At 31.7% G+C, this 20402-nt stretch overlaps 1 protein-coding gene across 17 annotated transcripts in view; it reads right to left on the minus strand.

Moving 5' to 3' along the window:
* Positions 1 to 20402, minus strand: part of Dock7 (dedicator of cytokinesis 7) — a 192164-nt gene that overhangs the window by 35432 nt on the left and 136330 nt on the right. For 10 of the 17 annotated variants that reach the window (XR_013427845.1, XM_040288763.2, XM_040288766.2 and 7 more), the window contains 8 exons: positions 14175 to 14357; positions 13913 to 14075; positions 10919 to 11015; positions 8440 to 8536; positions 6135 to 6269; positions 5170 to 5322; positions 825 to 983; positions 71 to 171 (listed from right to left, as the gene is read on the minus strand). Coding sequence is in view for 16 of the 17 variants with exons in the window: in XM_040288763.2 (XP_040144697.1) it covers positions 71 to 171; positions 825 to 983; positions 5170 to 5322; positions 6135 to 6269; positions 8440 to 8536; positions 10919 to 11015; positions 13913 to 14075; positions 14175 to 14357 (1088 nt within the window). In the remaining variant the exon portion in view is untranslated. The remainder of the gene's footprint in view (positions 1 to 70; positions 172 to 824; positions 984 to 5169; positions 5323 to 6134; positions 6270 to 8439; positions 8537 to 10918; positions 11016 to 13912; positions 14076 to 14174; positions 14358 to 20402) is intronic. The other 7 variants (XM_040288764.2, XM_040288765.2, XM_040288768.2 and 4 more) reach the window with 1 other exon arrangement.

The raw sequence follows: 20402 nt of genomic DNA on the forward strand, positions 1-20402 counted from the left end.
ATTTTTAAAATATAATGTTATTTAAGTCTTACCCATTATATAAAGTATAAGGGAATCAAACAAATATTACCTGTACATTAGATCAATCAACATTTCAGGATCTTCCTGGTGTTCCTTCATTTTAACAGTATCAGAAAGGATCATGTGGAGATTGAAAACCAGATCTTGGACCTGCAACAGAGAATTATACAAAAATGTTTATTATTCATTTACAATCACTAAGTTGAGAGATATTTCAGATAAACACCTAGATATTTCAGAACAAATTATATGATATTGATAGAGTTTTACAGAGGGTAGGAATGCTGGGGTATGGAAAGGAAAGAGTAGTAAACTATATAAATTGCTTAGACCATGTTTTTCCAGTTCTTTCACCTGGAAACATGGAGAGCTATAAGCAGAAATAAACTATAAGGATATAGGGAATAAAAAGTATAAAAGAAAAATTCTGTCCTATGTTTCTGATTTTACTAAAATATAATTTGTAGAAACTTTAGTTTTTAAGGCAAACTACTATTTGACTAATAAGTGGGAGTAATGTTTCATCATAACACTTTATCTGTATTGCCTAAATCTATGGTTTTACTTGTTACAAATATACAGAATTAAACCGAAAGATACTGAGTATTCCCAAAAGGAAAGGTATCTAAATTAAAAAAAAAAAAAGAAAAAAAAGATTCAGTCTTCTCTGAGGCACATGATAAGAGGACTGAAAGAAAAACAAAGGACTCACCAGCAAAAGTGGACATTTGATTTAACAATCAGAAAAGTGCCTATTTAACAAACGTACTTCAATTAATAATTTGTAAAGTAACATTTCTGACCTGATCAGGAAATGTTGTTTCCCTCAATTCCAGATCTTCTTCAGCATATGTCAATATTGTCTTTAAAGAGCGTCTTAAAAATTCTTCATTAAAATTCTGAGATGTGCCCACCAAGGAAGATAGTGACATTGTTACTTGCATTTTAACCCTGGCAAAGTTCTGTAACAGAGAAATGGTCAGGTCAGTATTTAATATAAGAAAGCTTAGAGTAAAAAATGTTTTTTTTTTCCTTTGCCAGAAGAAAAAAAATATTTGATGAAAAAAACACCATTCTGAGTTAATAATAAATTTTACAGTAATGAAATATGCATATTGAAATCTTATCTTTAATCTTAACGCATCTTAGAATCTTACTACAAACTTAGACTCTTACTACGAGTAATGTGCTAAGAAAGAGGGTTAAAAAAAGGCACGTGTTAAGAGTTGAATCAGAATTGTGTCTAGTTCTCTATGTTTATCTATTGTGAGGTATGTTATTAACAATAACACTACTTTATTGATAAGGTTAAGAAGCCTGGCTGACATCACAAAACCCTTAAGTTGTAGAAGTAGCATTTAAACTCTAGTCCATTTAATTAGGTCCCTACTATATGAAAGTAACTTAACATACTTCATGCATTAAGTAACTTAGGGCAGAATCTTTTGGAGTGATGTCTTTAAACATTTAAGATGTACATTCTTCCCTTTTTAGTGTAAATCCATTTCTGTTCCACCATTCCCTGTTATGAAACCACTCTTAGGAGGTTATCAATGATAACCAACTAATTGCCAAATCCAGGATACTTTTTGTCAATATCCTATACTTGACAAATCTTTGTATATTTGGATGTACTGATAATTGATAATTTCCTCCTAGATCTTCAGTGGCACCACTTTATACTAGTTTTTCTATTCTTCACTCCTCTTTCAACTCCTTTGTTCCTTGGTTGTCTTTCTTAAATACCAGTGTACCCAAAATTCTGTCAAAAACCTCTCTTCACATTTGATATGCTCTGATGCTTTTGCCTTCAACCAGCCTAAATATGTATTTTTGTTTTCAAATTTTTCTCTAGAGCTCCAGACTATCCTGTTTTACTAGAGAGCTCCATCCAGATGTTTCAAGAGTACCTCAAGGTCAACATGTCTAACATACCTTGCCTTCCTTTTGATTATCTAACTAAATGATGGTACTATTCTTGTAGTCATGCAGGCTAAAAATCTAAGGGCCATCCCATACTCATTCTTCCATTTTATTGGTATAATAAATCTAATCCATGCTATCCCCAAATCTGTTCTAATCTGTCCTTTCTCCATTCCCAATGCCACTGCTTTAGTTTACATCCTTACAATTTCTTTCTTGGATTACAGTAATAATTTCCTAGTTAATCTCCTTAACTTTTTCTCTTATGTCTTAAGGTCATCTTCTCTGTGTAACACCAGGGATTTTTCTGTAATATGCATATCCTAACACATCACTCTCTCCTTAAAATACTCAAGTGACCTCTCATAGCATTAAGGATAAAATTCAAGTATTCAATTCAGTAAATAAGTCAAACTATACAGTACAAGTGAGAGTACATTGAAAAACAAAGAAATATCTGCGTATAAGTTAGTCTAGGTCTTTGCAAGTATGACTTTATCCCTTAGTATTCTCTCTTCCAGCCTCAAGTATCAAAGAGTGACAAAAGGCTTGTGTTTGCCTGTTTCCTTCTCTTATCTCCATGACTTTCTAATTATACACGTACCATTTTCTTGACTTAAAAAAATTCTATCCACTTATTCATCTGGATAAATTAGATAATCTTGGGTAAATCTTCGCAGTTAAAGCATTTTCTCTTTCTGAAAACCCATTCCTGAGTCATAAGCTGCTCTTCTACGAGCTTACCCAGTGCCCTCTGCTTATATCTCATTATATTAACAACAGCAAGTACTTATTCAGCACCTGCTCAATGCCACACACTGTTGTGTTTTACTTACTATTAATTTATGTAATACTCACAGAACCATCCAAAATAGGTTCATCTATTAGATGAACACTGCTTATTCATATCCTGTCCCATTAAATGCTAAGCTACTTGGGGGAAAAAAAAGGACTCTCCTTTCATCTATGTTTGCCAAACTGAGCACACAGGTGAATACTTTAGTGTCTATTGAATATATGAACCATACACACCATTGCCAATTTTAAATCACCTATTCCTTTTTAGAGGCACTATCTGTTAATAATATGATAAATTGCCCCTTTCCCTCTACTATATAAAGCTTTCCTAAAATAACAGAAAAAAGTATCAAAAAAAAAACTCTTAGTAAAATTTTAGGGACTTTATTTCAAAAACTAAATAAAACCGATAAAGTAACTAGACTCTTTTGTTCTGGATTCAGAAAGAGCACTTGGTACTAAAAAGAATCTATAAAATAAAAATTTTTAAAAAGAGGACTTGTGTGAATAGCAATTTCCTACTACTCCTCCTGAATTTCATGAAAAATAAAAGATGAATAGGGGAAAAAAATCCCATAAACTCTATCTTCATCCAAATGAGGTGAGACCTAAAATCCATAAATTTAAAAAGTGAGTAAGAGTTGTTAAGATAAGCTAAGACAGGAAGTAGTTCCAATGTAAGACAAATAAAGGGAAATAAAGTGAGGAATTCCAGGGCACAGATTTCAGAACTAAAGGGAAAAAAATAATCCCTTTAAAAAGAAAACTTGCCTTAAAGTGAGTTTGTCTGGAAAACAAATAATCTAAAACTCTAGTAGGATTCAAAGATGGACCACTCAGAAAATTCAGGAAGTTAAGAAAGATGTGCATTTTATAGCAAAATCCCAGAAAAACATTTTGTGTGTGTGTGTGTGTGTGTGTGTGTGTGTGTGCGTGTGTGGGGATGGGGGTGGTAGTGGGAACTGAACCCAGAGCTTAGAATATGTTAGGTAAATATTCTACTACTGAGCTACATCCCCAGCCCTTCTAATTTTGAGACAGGGTCTTGCTAAATTGTCCAGCCTGGACTTGAACCTGCAACACTCCTGCCTTGACCTCCTGAGCAGCTGGGATTTTTAGGGATGCATCATGACACTCAGAAATAAAAATACATTCTGGAAGGCACTTCCTATGCATAGTTGGACCAATAATCCAGTTTATTCTGTTGATTAATAAAATGATAAAAAAAGATGAGCAAAACTCACCAGATAAAGAATACAGACATGTATACATTAACAACAGGGATACCAGAAATATGTTTTTGTCATTGTGTGAATCATAGAGTGTACTTACACACACCAAGTTGGCTCTAATATGGTGATATAATATTACAAGACTACCATTGTACAGGTAGTCTGTCATTGACCACAACATTGTTAAAAGATGTATGACTTAATAGAAAAATGTTGTAATCACAGAGATGAAAATTCTAAGGAAATATTTTGCTTTATATTATACAAATTTATGAAGATGTTACTTTTAGGAAGAAAAAAAGGAAATTATGAGAACTCAAGGAAAGAGAGTAAGAATGAAAATCAAATAACATAAAATAGGAGATTAAATGTGAGATGATACAAGAAAACTTCTACTTGAAAAAATTTAAGTGAAGGTGAAATTTTAAAACTGTCAAAAAACAAAAGAATATGATAGGTAAAAAGTAAAGCAAAAAAGATCCAATTTATGTATAACTAGTACAGGAAGGAAACCCAAACACTGGAACAACACAAATATGGAATTTATATTCAAGAAAGTTTCCTAAAATACATGAATTGAAAGTATATATTATATGCCTGAAAAATTCAACAAAAATCAGCCTGTACCAAGAAACATTCTAGGCAGAGGCACTAAGCAAATTAGCAAGACCTTATCTCAAAGTAAAAATTAAAAAAAAACAGGGCTGGAATGTGGTTCAGTGCTCTTGGGTTCAATCCCTGGTATCAAAAAAAGAAAAAATATAACATATGAATATCTAATAAAAACTTAAATGAAAAAAAGGAATTTTTTAAAAACTGTGAAATGCAATCATAAAAATATCAAGCCAAGAAGCCAAGATATTTAAGCCTTTAATTTTCTTTATTACTTTCTTTTTATTGAGTGATAATTAACATTTTAAATTGATAAACATACATTTATATTCCAAAACTATATTGTCAAATGTATGTATATGTATGATATATTTATATATCTACATATATAAATGGTATAGGAAACAAAATTGGAGATTTAGACTTCTGTAAGATATTCACAGAATGAGAAATATCAAGATAATCTAAGATTAGACTCGAAATGTGTAAAATCTCCATGCTCTTCTAAAAAACTATTTAATAGCGATCTATTAAAATTATATTTCATTATGAATCCAAAGAATTTTCATGGGAAAATACTTACATTCCCAATCTCAAAGTTTTGTCTCATGAGTAGATAAAGTGAGGCACTAGCGTGTGACCGGATGGTACTGATACTACTGCTACAGTGTCGAAGAAGCCGGAGGCATAAATCAGCACATTGTTCTGTTTCTTCTTCAAACAAGAGTTCAGGGAACTATAAAAACAATATCAACACTGAATTTACACAGTAAAAATTCCAGAAATATATTAATATAAACCTGAATTGGACATCTGGCAGATCAGCACAGAAACTAAATGGATGGTTAAAGTACAATATTAACTAATGGTTAACAGTGGGACCACAGCCAGACAGATGGGGTTCAGATATTGATGATGCTACTTACCAAGGTTACTAGTCGGGTGACCTTGGACAAGTTTTCTCATCCATAAAGTAGGCCTAATAACAATATCTACATGGGATTGTTATGAGGCTTCGATCAGATAATGTGCAAAAAACATAGTTTAATTACCAACATATAATAGTTCTATATTTTTTACTTTATTAAACAGTATAAAAATATTTTCACTGGCTAAATTTAATCAACAACACTGTATTTCATCTTCTAGGATGACACAAAGATCAAACAGTTACCTTCAAAATTTAAGAATATATAATATTTTTTAGGGGAAAATAAGTATAGGGAAGAAATATTTGAAGCACCTGAACAAATAAATACTTTTCTATTCATCATTGGATAAATTAATTTCACTGGGTTGATTGCTCATACATTACATTTCTGATAAATCAAGTTGAAAAAAGAACAAGGTGAAGACAAAATAAGAAAAGCTCCACATTTAAGATTAACTATTAATTTCAGGCCATTTTCCACATCAAAATTCTTATCTTTTATATTATAAATTGGTCAATGGTGATCCAAATAAATGAGGAAAAAAAAAAACGTGATCTTGGATAACGGTAATAAAGAAAGCAAAGTCAAACAAGACTATAGGTACAAAATAACCTACCTTTGACACAAGGGCTCTCTGGGTAGCAAAACAGTGTTGCAGATAAACAGCACTTTGGTTACAGGCCATGCTATGTAGCAGTACTTTTAGCACTCCACCAAGAATGCTCTCTTTGGACTCTGTTACAGAAACTGTCTGCAATTTAGAAATAAATAAATAAACAGAACAGAGATATACTTGCAATTTGGTCAGGGTGGTAAAATGTGTATAAAAAGCCAAATTTTTATAAGAAAATAATAACAAGTAGGAGGACTTCAAGGAGAAACTGAGTAGGATTTGGATAATATAAGGAGGAAACAGAAAAAAGAGTGGACAGAATTTAAATGAGAAGGAAAAAAAGAGAAGCACACATATAATAGTAAGAAACCATAAAGTATGTTCTAGGGAAATTTGCAAATAAATCTGGACTGACTTGAGATTTATGTAGAAAATAACTAGAGTAAGGTTGAAAACATGGAGTGGTGCCTATGGTAGAGAATTTCAGTTGTATGCCACGGCTATAGCTATTTTCTTTCTTTTTAAAACCATTTTCTTTCTTTTTTTAATTGAGCCATATCCCCATACACTCAGGCCTTTATTGCATTTTATTTAGAGAAAGGGTCTCACTGAATTGCTTAGGACCCCACTAAATTGCTGAGGCTGGCTTTGAACTTGTGACCCTCCTGCCTCAGCCTGCTAGGATTCTTTCTTTAGGAACAGAAATCTTGGATTTTAGCTGGGAACTCTGAATCCAGCTACAGAGAAATGGGAAAAAGAGAAGTTTAATCCTTGAGGTATGCTCTGAGAGGCATAAGTGTATACTATGCTTCTGCTGCACTGACTAAAATGTAGATGTAAGGGCTAAAGACTGAAAAAGTGTTTTGAATTAGCTATCTTGGATTTATTATTTCTTCTGATTCTCTCTCTTTTTTTTTTACTTCAACTAATACAGTACCAAAACATAACAGCTTCTACATCTGAAGAGTTTCCTATCCTTAGGCAATCAAGAAATACTGAATTTTTTATATTTTAAAAAATTTTAAGTAGGGCAATAATAAATAAATTAAGTAAAATATTTTAAGACGAATAATCTCATGGAAAGGTAGAGAATGGATTAAAAAGAATACAGAGTGAGTATTAAGAAATAGGCGGTCATTGACATAGCTTTGAAATAAGAACCTGACAGAGTGGTAGGTAGTTGAAAAGGAATGGAAGTAGAAGGTGAGAGGCATATTTACTAAAACAAATGAGAAATCTTGGCAATTGATTTAAATATTCAATCTTCTACTTGCTGGCTGTGTAATTAAGAGCAATCACTTAACATTTCTGTGGCTAACTATTCTCATCTACCATATGGGGATATTGATGATTTCAACTGTATGTTTTCATTTTGTACAGGGAATTGAGCCTAAGGGTGCTTAACCACCGAGCCACATCCCCATCCCTTTTTATATTTTATTTAGAGACAGGGTCTTGCTGAGTTACTTAAGGCCTCACTAAATTGCTGAGGCTGGCTTTGAACTCATGATCCTCCTGCCTCAGCCTCCCAAGCTACTGGGATTACAGGCATGCACCACTGCTTGGCTTGCATGAGTTTCTTGTAAGAACTCATGAGAGTTAATATTTGTAAGGTGCCTAAGACAGTATCTGACACAGAAAAAAAATAAATAAATGTCAACTGTAACTACTGTCACTAATAGGATAAAACTGACTAGAAGGCTACTAATAGGACCAAATAATATAAATATATAAAAAGCTTAGCACGGTACAGTGGCACACACAAGGCTCAGGCAGGAGGATCACAAGTTAGAGGACAGCCTCAGCAACTTACTAAGGCTCTATGCAATTTAATGGGACCCTGTCTCAAAATAAAAAATAAGGGCTGGTGATGTAGGTCAGTGGCAAAGTGCCCTAGGTTCAATCTCCAGTACCAGAGAGAGGGGTGAGGGGAGGGAGGGAAGAAGACTGTGTAAATTAAAATCCTAGAACTCTCCTGTATGTAAGCATGGCTATGCATACAAGTTTAAGATAGTGTGTAAGGATAACCAAACAACATAAGTACTCAGTGGTCATTTAGAAATGCAAGGTTAAGCTTTGAAGGGGAAAAAAAAAGAGATACAGCTTTATAATCATCCTCAAAAAAATAAACATTGATACTGTGGCTGTGAGAAGAGATATAATTAATAATTAGAGAATCAGACTGCTTAGAACTAAATCTTTAGAAATTACTGATATTTAAATGAAGTTACACAACTCAATAACTACTTTCCTCCTACCTTAATTTACCAAGTCTATACTTTAAATTCCCTCTTCTTTGTGTTCTTACCTGGACAACAATCTCTAATGTATCTAAAATGATTAGGTTTGCTTCAGTAGCCAGATTTCCATCAATTAGTGCTTCATGTTCAATCTCTGCTCTTGACCTAATATAAAATGGCATAAGAAATTATATTTATCTTTTTAAAAGCCATAACCCTAAAAGACTTTGAGGATGCATAAAAATGAAAATCTTGAAAACATTTTAAATATTTGTGTGGATAACAAAATTATTTAAAAAGGCAGTATTTAAAAAATGTTTTTGTTTTATCCTATGATTTGATGACCATGCCAATACACATTCTCTTACCCTACTATAGAAGCACAATGACACTAAAAGTGTAAATATTTAAATTTTTTGTTTTAGCTTTCAAACATGCAATAAACGTGTAATTTCATTATGAAGATTAGTACACTGACTCTAGGTGGTGCTATGTGGATTTGTATTTAGGAATGCTTCCTGTAAAGCAGCAAACATTAAGAATTCATCTTGGCATTCCCAAAATTTTCAAAGTATTTATTCAGGACAAAAGTACTTATTATTTCTCAGGTTTCATCTAACTTTCTCCCAATTTTTTTATACAAATATGTTCATAAGGTAACTCTTCAGTGAGATGAGATAGAATCATACATTAGAAATAAAACTGAAAAAAATCTATGTGAAGTAATAGATATGCTAATTACTTTGTGGCAATCATTTCACAACTGCACACACATATATCAAAACATAATGTGGTACACTGTAAGTATGCATATTTTAATTATTACTCAATAAAGTGGAAAAAGCAAATAAGGAAAAAGAAAGCCATTTGATGCAATTAAGTGGTTTACTTGAATACTAACATTTATATAAATACCACTTAATGGAAATTAAAAATCAATAAAATTATTTATGGGTAAAGTTGACAAAAATTTAGTAGCAACAGATAGAACCTATGTATTAAAGTGGATAAACAACACATAAAACAAAAGTAAAAGGACATATTAAATGCTAACTTTTTGAAGTTCTTAGGTCTGTAATTGTTTTGCGTCTTCACTAGTAGCACTAAACCACTAAAGAAAATGCTTCATGAATTTAATGTTTTACAAATTGAGGAAAATATTAAATACTAATATTTTTATATTAAAATATTAGCTCAGCAGAGTGCAAGTTTAGAAGGCATTCAAATAAAATACAAAATAAAATACAACCATTATCAGAATTAAATTAGAAAAGAAAATATTTAATGTTGACACTTAAAATTTCCAGTGAGACTGCATAAAGAAACACAAGACAGTTTAAGCAAAAAAATAAAAAAAAATTAAGAAAACACCCAAAAAGTCTTTCTCAAACCAGAGAAGAGAAGCTGAGAGAATAAGTTACACAAATGAAAAAATAAAAGTAACACATTAATAATGCCTGGCTGCTTATGACTTCTGAAAACAACAATACATGGAAAAGCAACCAGAAAAATGGACTTGCAGACAGAGAAGTTGAGGAAAGTACACTCAAATCTGAAGAGTTCTCACATATTTATATTACATTTAGTCTCTGATCATTTGAAACTCATATATATATATATATATATATATATATATATATAATACTGATACTGTTAATTCTCTCTCTGCTGGCTCTCACACGGCCTTGTTTCCTGTGTTTTGTAATTTTACTGTCTGTAAGAAAAAATTTCTGGAAGTTTATTTGTGAGAATCTTCTGAGGCTTGGGCTATAAATGTTTACCAGGGTGACCCACCCTCCTGGTTTGCCTTGGAAGATCAGTGCTAAAACTGGGAGGAACCTGGATGAGTAAGTCAGCTTATTTTTTGGGTTAGCCAAGCTAATTGAGGACTAGCAATTACGAATTCTCAGGTAAAAAAAATTTAAGCCCCTCTATGCCAGACTTCCAGCTAGGGAAATCTCATCACAATCCTCTGGGTGGTAAAAAGGGCCGTCCGGGGCTGGGGTGGTAGCTCAGTGGTAGAGTGCTTGCCTTGCTTGCATGAGGCCCTGGGTTTGGTCCCCAGCACCACTTAAAAAAATAAATAAATAAAATAAATGTATTTTTAAAAAGACGGGGGTCGTCCAGTCTAAGTGCATTTCTACTTATTTTTAGCAGTGGAATCGATGTCACTAGTTTGCTTGCATGCTAGAAAGAAAAGATCTGCATTATTTTTGTCTTTCTTTAATTTTATTCTAAGATCCAAGAGGGCAAATATTCATTTTGTAATTCTTTGCAATACTTGAAATTTTTAATTTAGTGTGACATCTAAAATTGTTCAGAAAATAGCTGCTCACTGCACTTTCCCCTTGGATTTGTTGGGGGAAATGGGTTTTGAAATATATCACACATTTCGCTAAATATGTTCTAACCTAAAATTTGAAAATTAGATATATTATCTTTTGAGATTTGAATACCTAATAAATATAAAACTAAAATTAATCATTTTCCTCTTCCATTTGAAATTCAACAAGCCCATAAGAAATATAAATTAGAAAGTTATATTACTTGTCAAGCTTCTCTGTGTTTTGACGCCAATGAGTCATATCCTTTCTCCATCTCAGATTTTCTTGACTTCCAAAGGCACTTCCAGATGGGCTTCTCTCTGTCAAATAAATTTCAAAACCAATTTAAAAATGATATTTCCGTTGAATCACATCTACGTATATCTGTACACATGTAAGAAATGCTGCAGGTCATTAATTTTGTACATAGCCATTTTACCCTTAGTACAAGTGAAAAAACCCCCGACAATGATGTTTTTTATTTGACACCTTCAAAATAGTTACAAAAGAAATGTTTGCTACATGGGATATTTCTTTTAAAAATCATTCTTTTAAATAAACAAAGGTTCTAACAATGCTTTTCTTCCAAGACTTTGCATGATATGATCTTTCTTCCTACCACTTCCCCTCGCTTGCCTCATTACAGTTTTCTTGCTCTCTTTCCTATTCCCTATTAGTATGTATAGTCTCATGTACTCCTGATTTAGGACCTCAGTAACAGCTGTTGTTCCTTTTACCTGATTGCTTTTCTCAGAATTTTCACAAATCATTCATCATTTTTTTCAGAAAAGTCTCCCCCTACTCTCCAACACTTCCTTTCTTTTAATTTGTTTTATTCCTTTCCATAGCACGTATAACTACAAGAATATAATCTACTTAAGAACAGAAATGATATCTATCTATTTTGTACAGCATTTTATGCCCATGTTGATAAAGTGTCTGGCACACATTGAGAGCTCAATAAGTTTCTGTTCAATAAATAAACAAAACAGAAAGAATTCTTTATTACTTCTCTTGGTCTACATAAGGCGGGAAAAGAGGAAGGGGGGGGCGTTCTCTGGAGAGGTTTCTAGATTTGAAGGAAGACTAGAATATTATGGGCTCTTTTAAGGGATAGTACAAATTATTCATAAAAAAATCCATCACAAGTGGAGAAGGCATTGTGAATTGTGGAGAAATATACAACATACTTTAAAGGAATCAGTATAATTTTAAGCTTTCAACCAGAACACTAATGATCTTTTTTGAAAAAGATACTTTAAATTGGTTTAGAGGATGGAAGATTAATGAAAGTGAAAATTCATAGTTCAAACTGAAATTTAAAAAATAAAAAAAACAATTACCATTTGCCAAATGATAAAAAAGTCTATGTACTTTCCTATTTTCTTCCCTTTCCTTTCTTCCCTTCTTTTCCCTTTTTATTTAAAAATCTCTATCTTTGAGAAATTTTGTAAAAGAAAACAAAATACATGCTTATAATAAGGTAGCTAGAAAAATAAATGCATGTAATCTATTTACATTTCTATCATTTTCTTTTTTCCCCAAGAAATTATCTCTCATTTCCTTAGGTGACATAGTTTAGATGTCCAAAGGTAAATAAGAAAAATAAAAGCTTTATTTTTTTAACACAAGAAAAACTTTAATTTTTACATTCAAAACAATAGTAGTTGTACTCAGGCCCACAGGTTAAAAAAAAACAAACAATATAAGATAAGAGTTAATAGTCCCATTCTCTCGAAAAATACACCTTAAAAAAGAGGTGTGGTATAACACAAAGAATACTAATTGGAAACCAAAAGATTCTGCTTCTGTTACTTAGTTTTATGACCTCAGGCAAGTTATTTATTATTTTCTTAACCCAAAAGATACATAAAAAACTATTCACTGGGTTTTGATAATAGTTAAATGACCTAAGTAAATATAAATTTTCATACACTTTTAGAGTGTAATACAGAAAAAATAAGTTTAAAAAACCCTCAAAGGTCCACTGTTACTATATATAACTCAAGTGAAAAAACGATGCTCTATCAATTCCTTCGTAGGCAAAGACTGTGTCTTAGTCATTATTAAATTCCAAACACACACAGCATACAAAAGCTACTTAATTAAATGATCACTATGCTAATATCCTGCCTGGAAACTACAATTACAAGATATTAATTCAAATAAGCATTCATGTTTTATGTTTACAAATATATTCTGTGATGCTAGCATGTGTTATGTACATAGAAGACTAGGCCATGCCCCTGACATTCAGGAACTCTTAACAAGTTAAAACAATATTATTATTTGTATATCACTTCAGAATTTACAAAATGTTTACACATATATGATCACTACAAAGGTGGTAAGATCAGGTAGTTACACCAGTTAGTTAGTTAGTTAGTTGTACAGCATTTTATGCCCATGTTGATAAAGTGTCTGGCACATATTGAGAGCTCAATAAGTTTCTGTTCGATAAATAAACAAAACAGAAAGAATTCTTTATTACTGTAGTTAGTTAGTCAGTTGGTTGCACCTTCTACATTCTCAAAACAATCACAAGGAGATGAAGAAAAGGAAGATGGGGAAATTAAGTGACGTAGACAAGGTTATACGCTAATAGGTAGCAGATCTGGGATTAGAAATAGACCTGTAATGCTACTAAATTGTATTTTCTCCTTGATGGGCAATATTTTTGCCTTCAAAACAAGGTATTTTAATGCATTGTGAAAACTAGAACACTTTCTAACAGTAAGAAGGGATGTGGCATAGAAGGAACCCTAATGTAAATTATGGATTCTGGATGATGATGTGTCAATGTAGATTCACTAACTGTAACAACTGTGCCACTCAGGTGGGGGTGCTGATGATGGGGGAAGCTATGCATGTACCTTGGCAGAGGGTATATGGGAAATCTCTGTACCTTATGTTCAATTTTATTGTGAATCTAAAACTACTTAAAAAAGAAGAGTCAATTTTAACAAGGAGTGGAAATGATATAATAATAATCACAAAAGGGCAACAGGCATAAACTGAGATAAGCCAGAGCAAACTGAAAATTATGTTTACACTCTGTAAATCAGGATTCTAACTTGAATTCCTACAGAAAAATAATTACCCATGTTAATTCAAAATTACATTTAAAATGATCTTTAAGAAAGCATAGGATTATCATTGGTGACTTCAAACAAGATGATTATAATATGTAATTAAAAGAAATGAAAATAACCCTCACCAGAAGGAGAAGATACTGGGTACATACCAAGCTGTCCTCGGCTTCGGCGCACCATTTCTTGCCTTGCACCTATACTCCCAAGAATAGCTTCTTCAAGCTTTGCTCTCATATCTTTTGATTTCTTAAAGGTCAAACTATTCATTCTTTCAAACACCTTTTTCCCCTAAACATTGAAAAGAAAAGGTTTTGAGAAAAATTTCTTCTTTCTTTACCACATTATTTTTCCTTTCTTGTTGTCTGCAATGGTATAATCACCACTTACTTTGTACTCAAAACAAGATACACAGAGATAAAGCAAGTCTAATAGCCGGTTCAGCTGCAGGACGGAGAGGTCTGTAAACCATTTTTGTAGAACTGTTTCATCTGCATTCTTGAGAACCCAAAGTAGACAGATCAAAAGGCTCCGACTTGATTCTGCAGAAAAGGTAGTATGTTGCCTGCCACTCTGAAAACAAAGAGAAGTAGAATGATACTGATAGACCAATGACCATTTCTTATCCTTTTGGTTGTCAATTGTTTTCTTCTAAAAATAGTAAAACAAAAATTGCTTAAAAACAAGAGATTTTAAAAGATCCATTTGATTTAGATAACACATAAAACAATCATACTGAACTTTAAAGTTAAGGATTGAAGTTTAATGAACTTTTTCTGGCATTAAAAGTTTGTTTTAGTCACTGGCAGGACTGTCAGCAAGGAATTTTTAAAATGTTATAATAGAAGACATAAGGGAAAATGTTGATTATTAAAAACTAAATGAAGATATCATGAAATATCAGGCCTGATGAAAATAAAAGAAAAAAGCAACTGACTTGGATTAAGCAAGAGGTGTTAAGAATAGAAAGTCATAACAAAATCATATTCGAGAAGGTTAGAAGACCACTGTTATCTAGGACCATTGACATAAAGGGGAAAAGTCTTAGAGTGTACCAAAGTAAAATGCTATTTTTTACTCATGGCAGATAAAGTCGAAATGCTATATTCAATGTTTAATCTGCAACAGTATATGGTATGTGAAATATAAAAATAAAAACATTTACTGTAACATTAACCACAAAATATACTAAGCACTCCACAAATATTAATTTACTTCCACAATTATATAAACAAGCAAGTTGTATCAATTTTACAGATAATATAAAATGACAATGAAAATGATAAAAATAAAAATTGAAATGTGCTAGACACTATGCTATCACTTTTCCTTATATAACTCACAATAATCCTTATAATAATAACTTCTCATTTCTGGTTTACAGGTAAGAAAACTGAAGGCTACTGGTTAAATAATTTGCCCTAAATCACAAACCACAAAAAGTATGATTTTAGTTAACCAGATTCCAAAGTCTACACTCCTCATCTTTATATCACGTTCTAATATTTGGTTGATAAATATACTAAATAATAATGGGAAATCAGTGAAAGGGATGTTGAGAGGAAAGACCCTGGAAAACTGAACATACTTAAATGGCAGGGTCATGATTTTAACTACCTTCCAGATCTTCTTTCGATTCTGCATGATAAAGGTAGCAGCTAATACTTTCATAATACTTACTTTGGCTTTAGGTAATATAGTAAACACTTTATACATAGTAATTTACTTATCCCTTACAGTAGCAGAAAAATATTATTATCAGAGAAAAATATTATTATCCCATCTTACAGCAAGAAAACTGAGCCATCAGGAGTGTTATGTAATAAACAGTGAGACTGGTATTCAAATGCAGAAAATGTGGCTCTAGAGTCCAAGCTCTTATTCACTATGTCTACTCTCTTTCATGTACTCAAGCACATATAAATGAATTCACCTACATAAATTAACTTAACCACTATGCTGTGCTTCCTGATCTAGGTACAAATAACTGATCTAGGTACAAATAACCTTGAATCTCATCCAAAATCTACAATCTTTCTCATAATATTCATTTGTTTTAAAAGTAGATACTTTTTATAAATAAACTTTCAGATATGCAACAATGCACTGGATTTTCAAGTACCTACTATTTAGAAATGCAACTAAAAAATTATTCTGAACTTTACCAACAGGCACACATTGACATTTCTTATACCCCATATAAACTGCCAACAACATTGTGACAAAATTGAAAGGAAGTTAAAGAAACAAAAAAACTCAATATCTTAACAATGTCAGTTTTTTTCTAAAATTTCTATAGGATCAATGCAATCCTAATCAAAACCCCAGTCAGGAAATCTGATAAACTAATTTTTAAAATTTAACAGGGGAGGGCTGGGATTGTGATTCAGTGGTAGAGTACTTGCCTAGCATGTGTGAAGCACTGGGTGTGATCCTCAGCACCACATAAAAATAAATAAATAAAGGCATTGTGTCCATCTATAACTAAAAAAAAATATTTAAAAAAAAAGTCTTAAGGGGAAGAGCAGAAGCCAATAATATGTAAGTCACTTTGGAAAAAGAACCAGGTGGAATGGTAGCGGGTAGGGGAAATAAATTTGCTCTACCAGATAGGAATGCTGCTAAAAATGAGAATGATAAGGTCAGTGATTTTGGCATATGGACAGACAAATAATCTAAAAGAGAACAAAAAGAATGTCCTATGCATATTTGAAAATATGATCTATGACAAAGCTAAAACTGAGGATCCATGGTGAAAGGATGAACAGTTTAATAATATTGAGACAAATGATTTCCCTGGTGGGAGAAAAAAAGTGGATTCTGACCTTGCACCATTCTATCAAAACTAAATTCCAGATAAAGAAGAAACTTAAATGCAAAAGGTAAAAACTTCAAATTTTAGAAGGAATATACTATGATTCCACTCCTGGGTACACACCCTAGTGAAACCTTTTGTTATTGTTGTTTGTAATAGTCAAAAAGTACAAACACCATAAACTTCCTTTGAGATAGAATATATAATATATAATACTTTCATACTATAGATTACAAACTGCAGTGGTACATATCAACATGAATGCCTCTCATATAGTGATAAAAAATTAAGTCATAGAATTACTCATAGTATATAGTCATAAAAAGGATAAAAATCATGTAAAGGTGAACAAAATATTATTTTGGTATATTGCCAAAAACATTACCTCAAAGGTTCATGTGTTAGAAGCCTGGTCTTCAATGTGGCAACGTTAAAAATTGATGGGACCTAAAGGGAAATCATTACTGATCCCTCTCTGGTCTCTCTAACTTCCTGCCTCACCATGTGCTCTCTCCCTCTCCAAAGATCTCTGCCATAATGATATGTGCCATGTGGTACCTTAGCCAAGATGGTCTTCACCAGAGCTGAAACTGATAAAAGCTGCCTGATCTTGGTCTTTCAGTCTCCAAAACTGTGAGCTAAATAAACCTCTTTCCTTTCTAAATTACTCAGTTTCTCATGTTTCATTCTAACAGAAAACAGACCAAAAGAGAAAATAAAAAAAGGTGGCAAAACTATAAAGAAAAACAAGGAGGGACTTATGTTTTGGACAATGCTGAACAAGGTAAATCAAACCCTCATCTAACTAAAAATAATCAAACTTGAAAATATAAAAAGATTTTTTTGGGGGTGAGGGGGACAGAAGAAACAAACAAAACTTAGAAAACTGAGAAAAATTTACACAATAACCATATTAAGACCTCAATGTTTTGGTTTAATGTAATATCAGGTATAGTAAAGAAAATAATTAGTTAACTAGAATATAGATTAAGCAAAAAGATGGATTATACAGAAGAAGAGAAAGGCAAAGAGGATATGATAAAAAGGATTAGCATATAACTGGAATACTAAGAGAGGAGAAACAGAATGGAGAAGAGGCCATTAAATTTAGACAGTTAGTAGCTGAGAATTTTAAAGAACTGAAGAAAAATTTTGAATCAGATTAAAAAAATAAACTCATAAAGTACAAATCAGGATAAATATAAGAAATTAAACAATTCAACAGAGTGAATTCACAGAAAACCATTCTTGGAAGAATATCATAAAGAAGCAACAGAAAAAACAGATTATCTTCAAGGAGGCAAGTTAGGTCACAGCTGACTTATCAACAGCAGCTATGGAAATGGGAAGACAGTGAGAGCAATGTTCTCAGCTTGCATAAATAAACTAGAATACTCAGATTCTATTTTTTAATCTAAAAAATGAAAGTCAAATAAAACCATATTTCTAATAAGCACTGAGACAGTTTATCACAGGCATAGAAAATTTATCACAGCATAGAAAATTCTAAAGGATATATTTCACAATGAGGAAAAATGATCTCATATAGAAGATCAGGAATTCATAAAAGAACAAAGAACAAAAAACATGGTGAACACACATGCAAATCTAAATAATAACTGGCTCTATATAGCCGTAGTGATAATGATAATTTTAATAATATTTCCATGAGAACTATAATGATATTTATAAATAAAAATGCATGAAAATTATTTTAAATTGGGAGAGAGGTAAGTAGAATCAACCTGTTCTAAGATCCTTCTTTTAATTAATGGGAAAATAAAGATACAATTAATATTATATTTGGTAATTTAAAAGAATAACATGATTTATAATGTAATCACAAAAAGAAAAGAAACAGATTGTATAACTTTCAAATGAGTAGGGAGAAGCAGGTGGCATGGGGAGAAAATGAGGGGAAAAAATCCAATAGAAGTCAGTAAATGAGACAAAAAACCATAATAGGTGAAACAATATAAATTAAAAAGAAAAAGCTAAGTGCATTAAATCTAATTATACTAAATATAATAATTAAAAACTTTAGTGAAAGGGAATGATTACCAGGCCACATTTTTAAAAATATAAGACAAAATCTAACTATGCTATTTATAAGATACATTTTACATATGATACAAGTATATTGAAAGAATAAGGATAAAAAAACTCACGACATTTATAAACACTAGGCAAAAGAAACCAAGATTAACTATACTTTTTTTTTAAAGCATTATACATGTTGAAAAAGGTACAATTCACCTAAAATACACAATAATTTAAATTTTTGAATACCTCATAATCAGGCCACAGAAGAAACAAAAATCTGATGGAACAAGGAGAAATGACTGACTGAAATTGTAATGGGGTATTAGAAGAACAGACAAAACTCAAAAAAGGCTAAGAAGATTGAAATGGGGAGTAACAGAAATATACAGAAAACTGTGACTAAAAATTGAAGAACATTCGTCCATTTTGATATGAGATATTTTTTCAAATTAACCATTTATTATATATAAAATCAATTGCCCAAAATATAACAAACTAATTAAAACCACACAAGTTAAGTCCTCTTTGAGAATCCAATTAGGACAAAAATCACAAATTTTTACAACTAGAAATTTTAAAACATAATAAACAATTCAAAAGAGAGAATCAAGAACATCCCCAAACTGATACTAAAGATACACTCCAAATTTCTAAAGAGATGATTAAGAAAAGAAAGGTACGAAAAGCTAGTCACCGAAATGAAAGGGTTTATTTACATCTACTACAGATGGTATGGACATTAAAGACCATACAAGATATTTAGAACAACTTTATATGCTAAGAAATTTGAATAATTTTTCCATTAGAATAAAATTTACAAAAACTAGTATAAGGAGACAGGAAACTTGAACAGTCTTACAGTTGTGGAAGAAATTAAATCAGTAATTTAAAAACTTTCAAAAAACCCCAGGCACAGATGGTTTCTCCCACAAGTTCTCCAAATATTTCAGGAAGAAATAATTCTAATCTTAAACAAGTACTTGCAAAGAACAGAGTAAAAAGAGGAAACTCTAGCTCATTTTAATTGGTTAACCTAACTTTGAGTTCAAATCTTAAAAGAACATTATGAGAAAGAAAAGTTACAGGCAATCTTACTTATAAACATAAATATATAAATCCTAAATAAAATACCAGCAAGCCAAATATACCAATATACAACCATGAAAAAGCTGAATTTAATTCAGGATTTCAAGGTTGGCTTAATAATAGAAAGACAAGCAGACCACATTAAAAGATTAAATGCAAAATAAATAAGCATGTCAACACATAAAATAAAAGTTTTTGATAAAATTCAATAACTATTGAAGATTGAAAAATAAAGCTCTGGGCTATGGGTAGAGCTCAGTGACAGAGCATTTGCCTACTATGTCTGAGGCCCTGGTTTGATCCCCAGCACTGCAAAGGACAAAGCAAAAAATAAACTCTTCATGAACTAGAGACAGAAGGGAATTTCCATAATACAATAGAGGGTATATTAAAAAATACACACTTATGGAATATATATTTAAGAATGAAATATTAAAAGCTTTCCTTTTAGGGATGCCAGCTACTATAATTTCTATTCAATATTGTACTGGATGTCCTAGTCAGTACAATAAATTATGAAAAAGTCTGAAAGGAAGAAACTAAATTGCCATTATTCTTAGATAATATGATTGTATAAATAGAAAATTTTAATTAACATATTAGTAGCTTAGCAATTCTGATGGAAACAAAAATCACTGTATAAAAATCAGTATTGTTTCAACATAAAAGCAATC

The sequence above is a fragment of the Ictidomys tridecemlineatus genome, chromosome 11, assembly GCF_052094955.1.
Source record: "Ictidomys tridecemlineatus isolate mIctTri1 chromosome 11, mIctTri1.hap1, whole genome shotgun sequence".
Classification (NCBI taxonomy): domain Eukaryota; kingdom Metazoa; phylum Chordata; class Mammalia; order Rodentia; family Sciuridae; genus Ictidomys; species Ictidomys tridecemlineatus.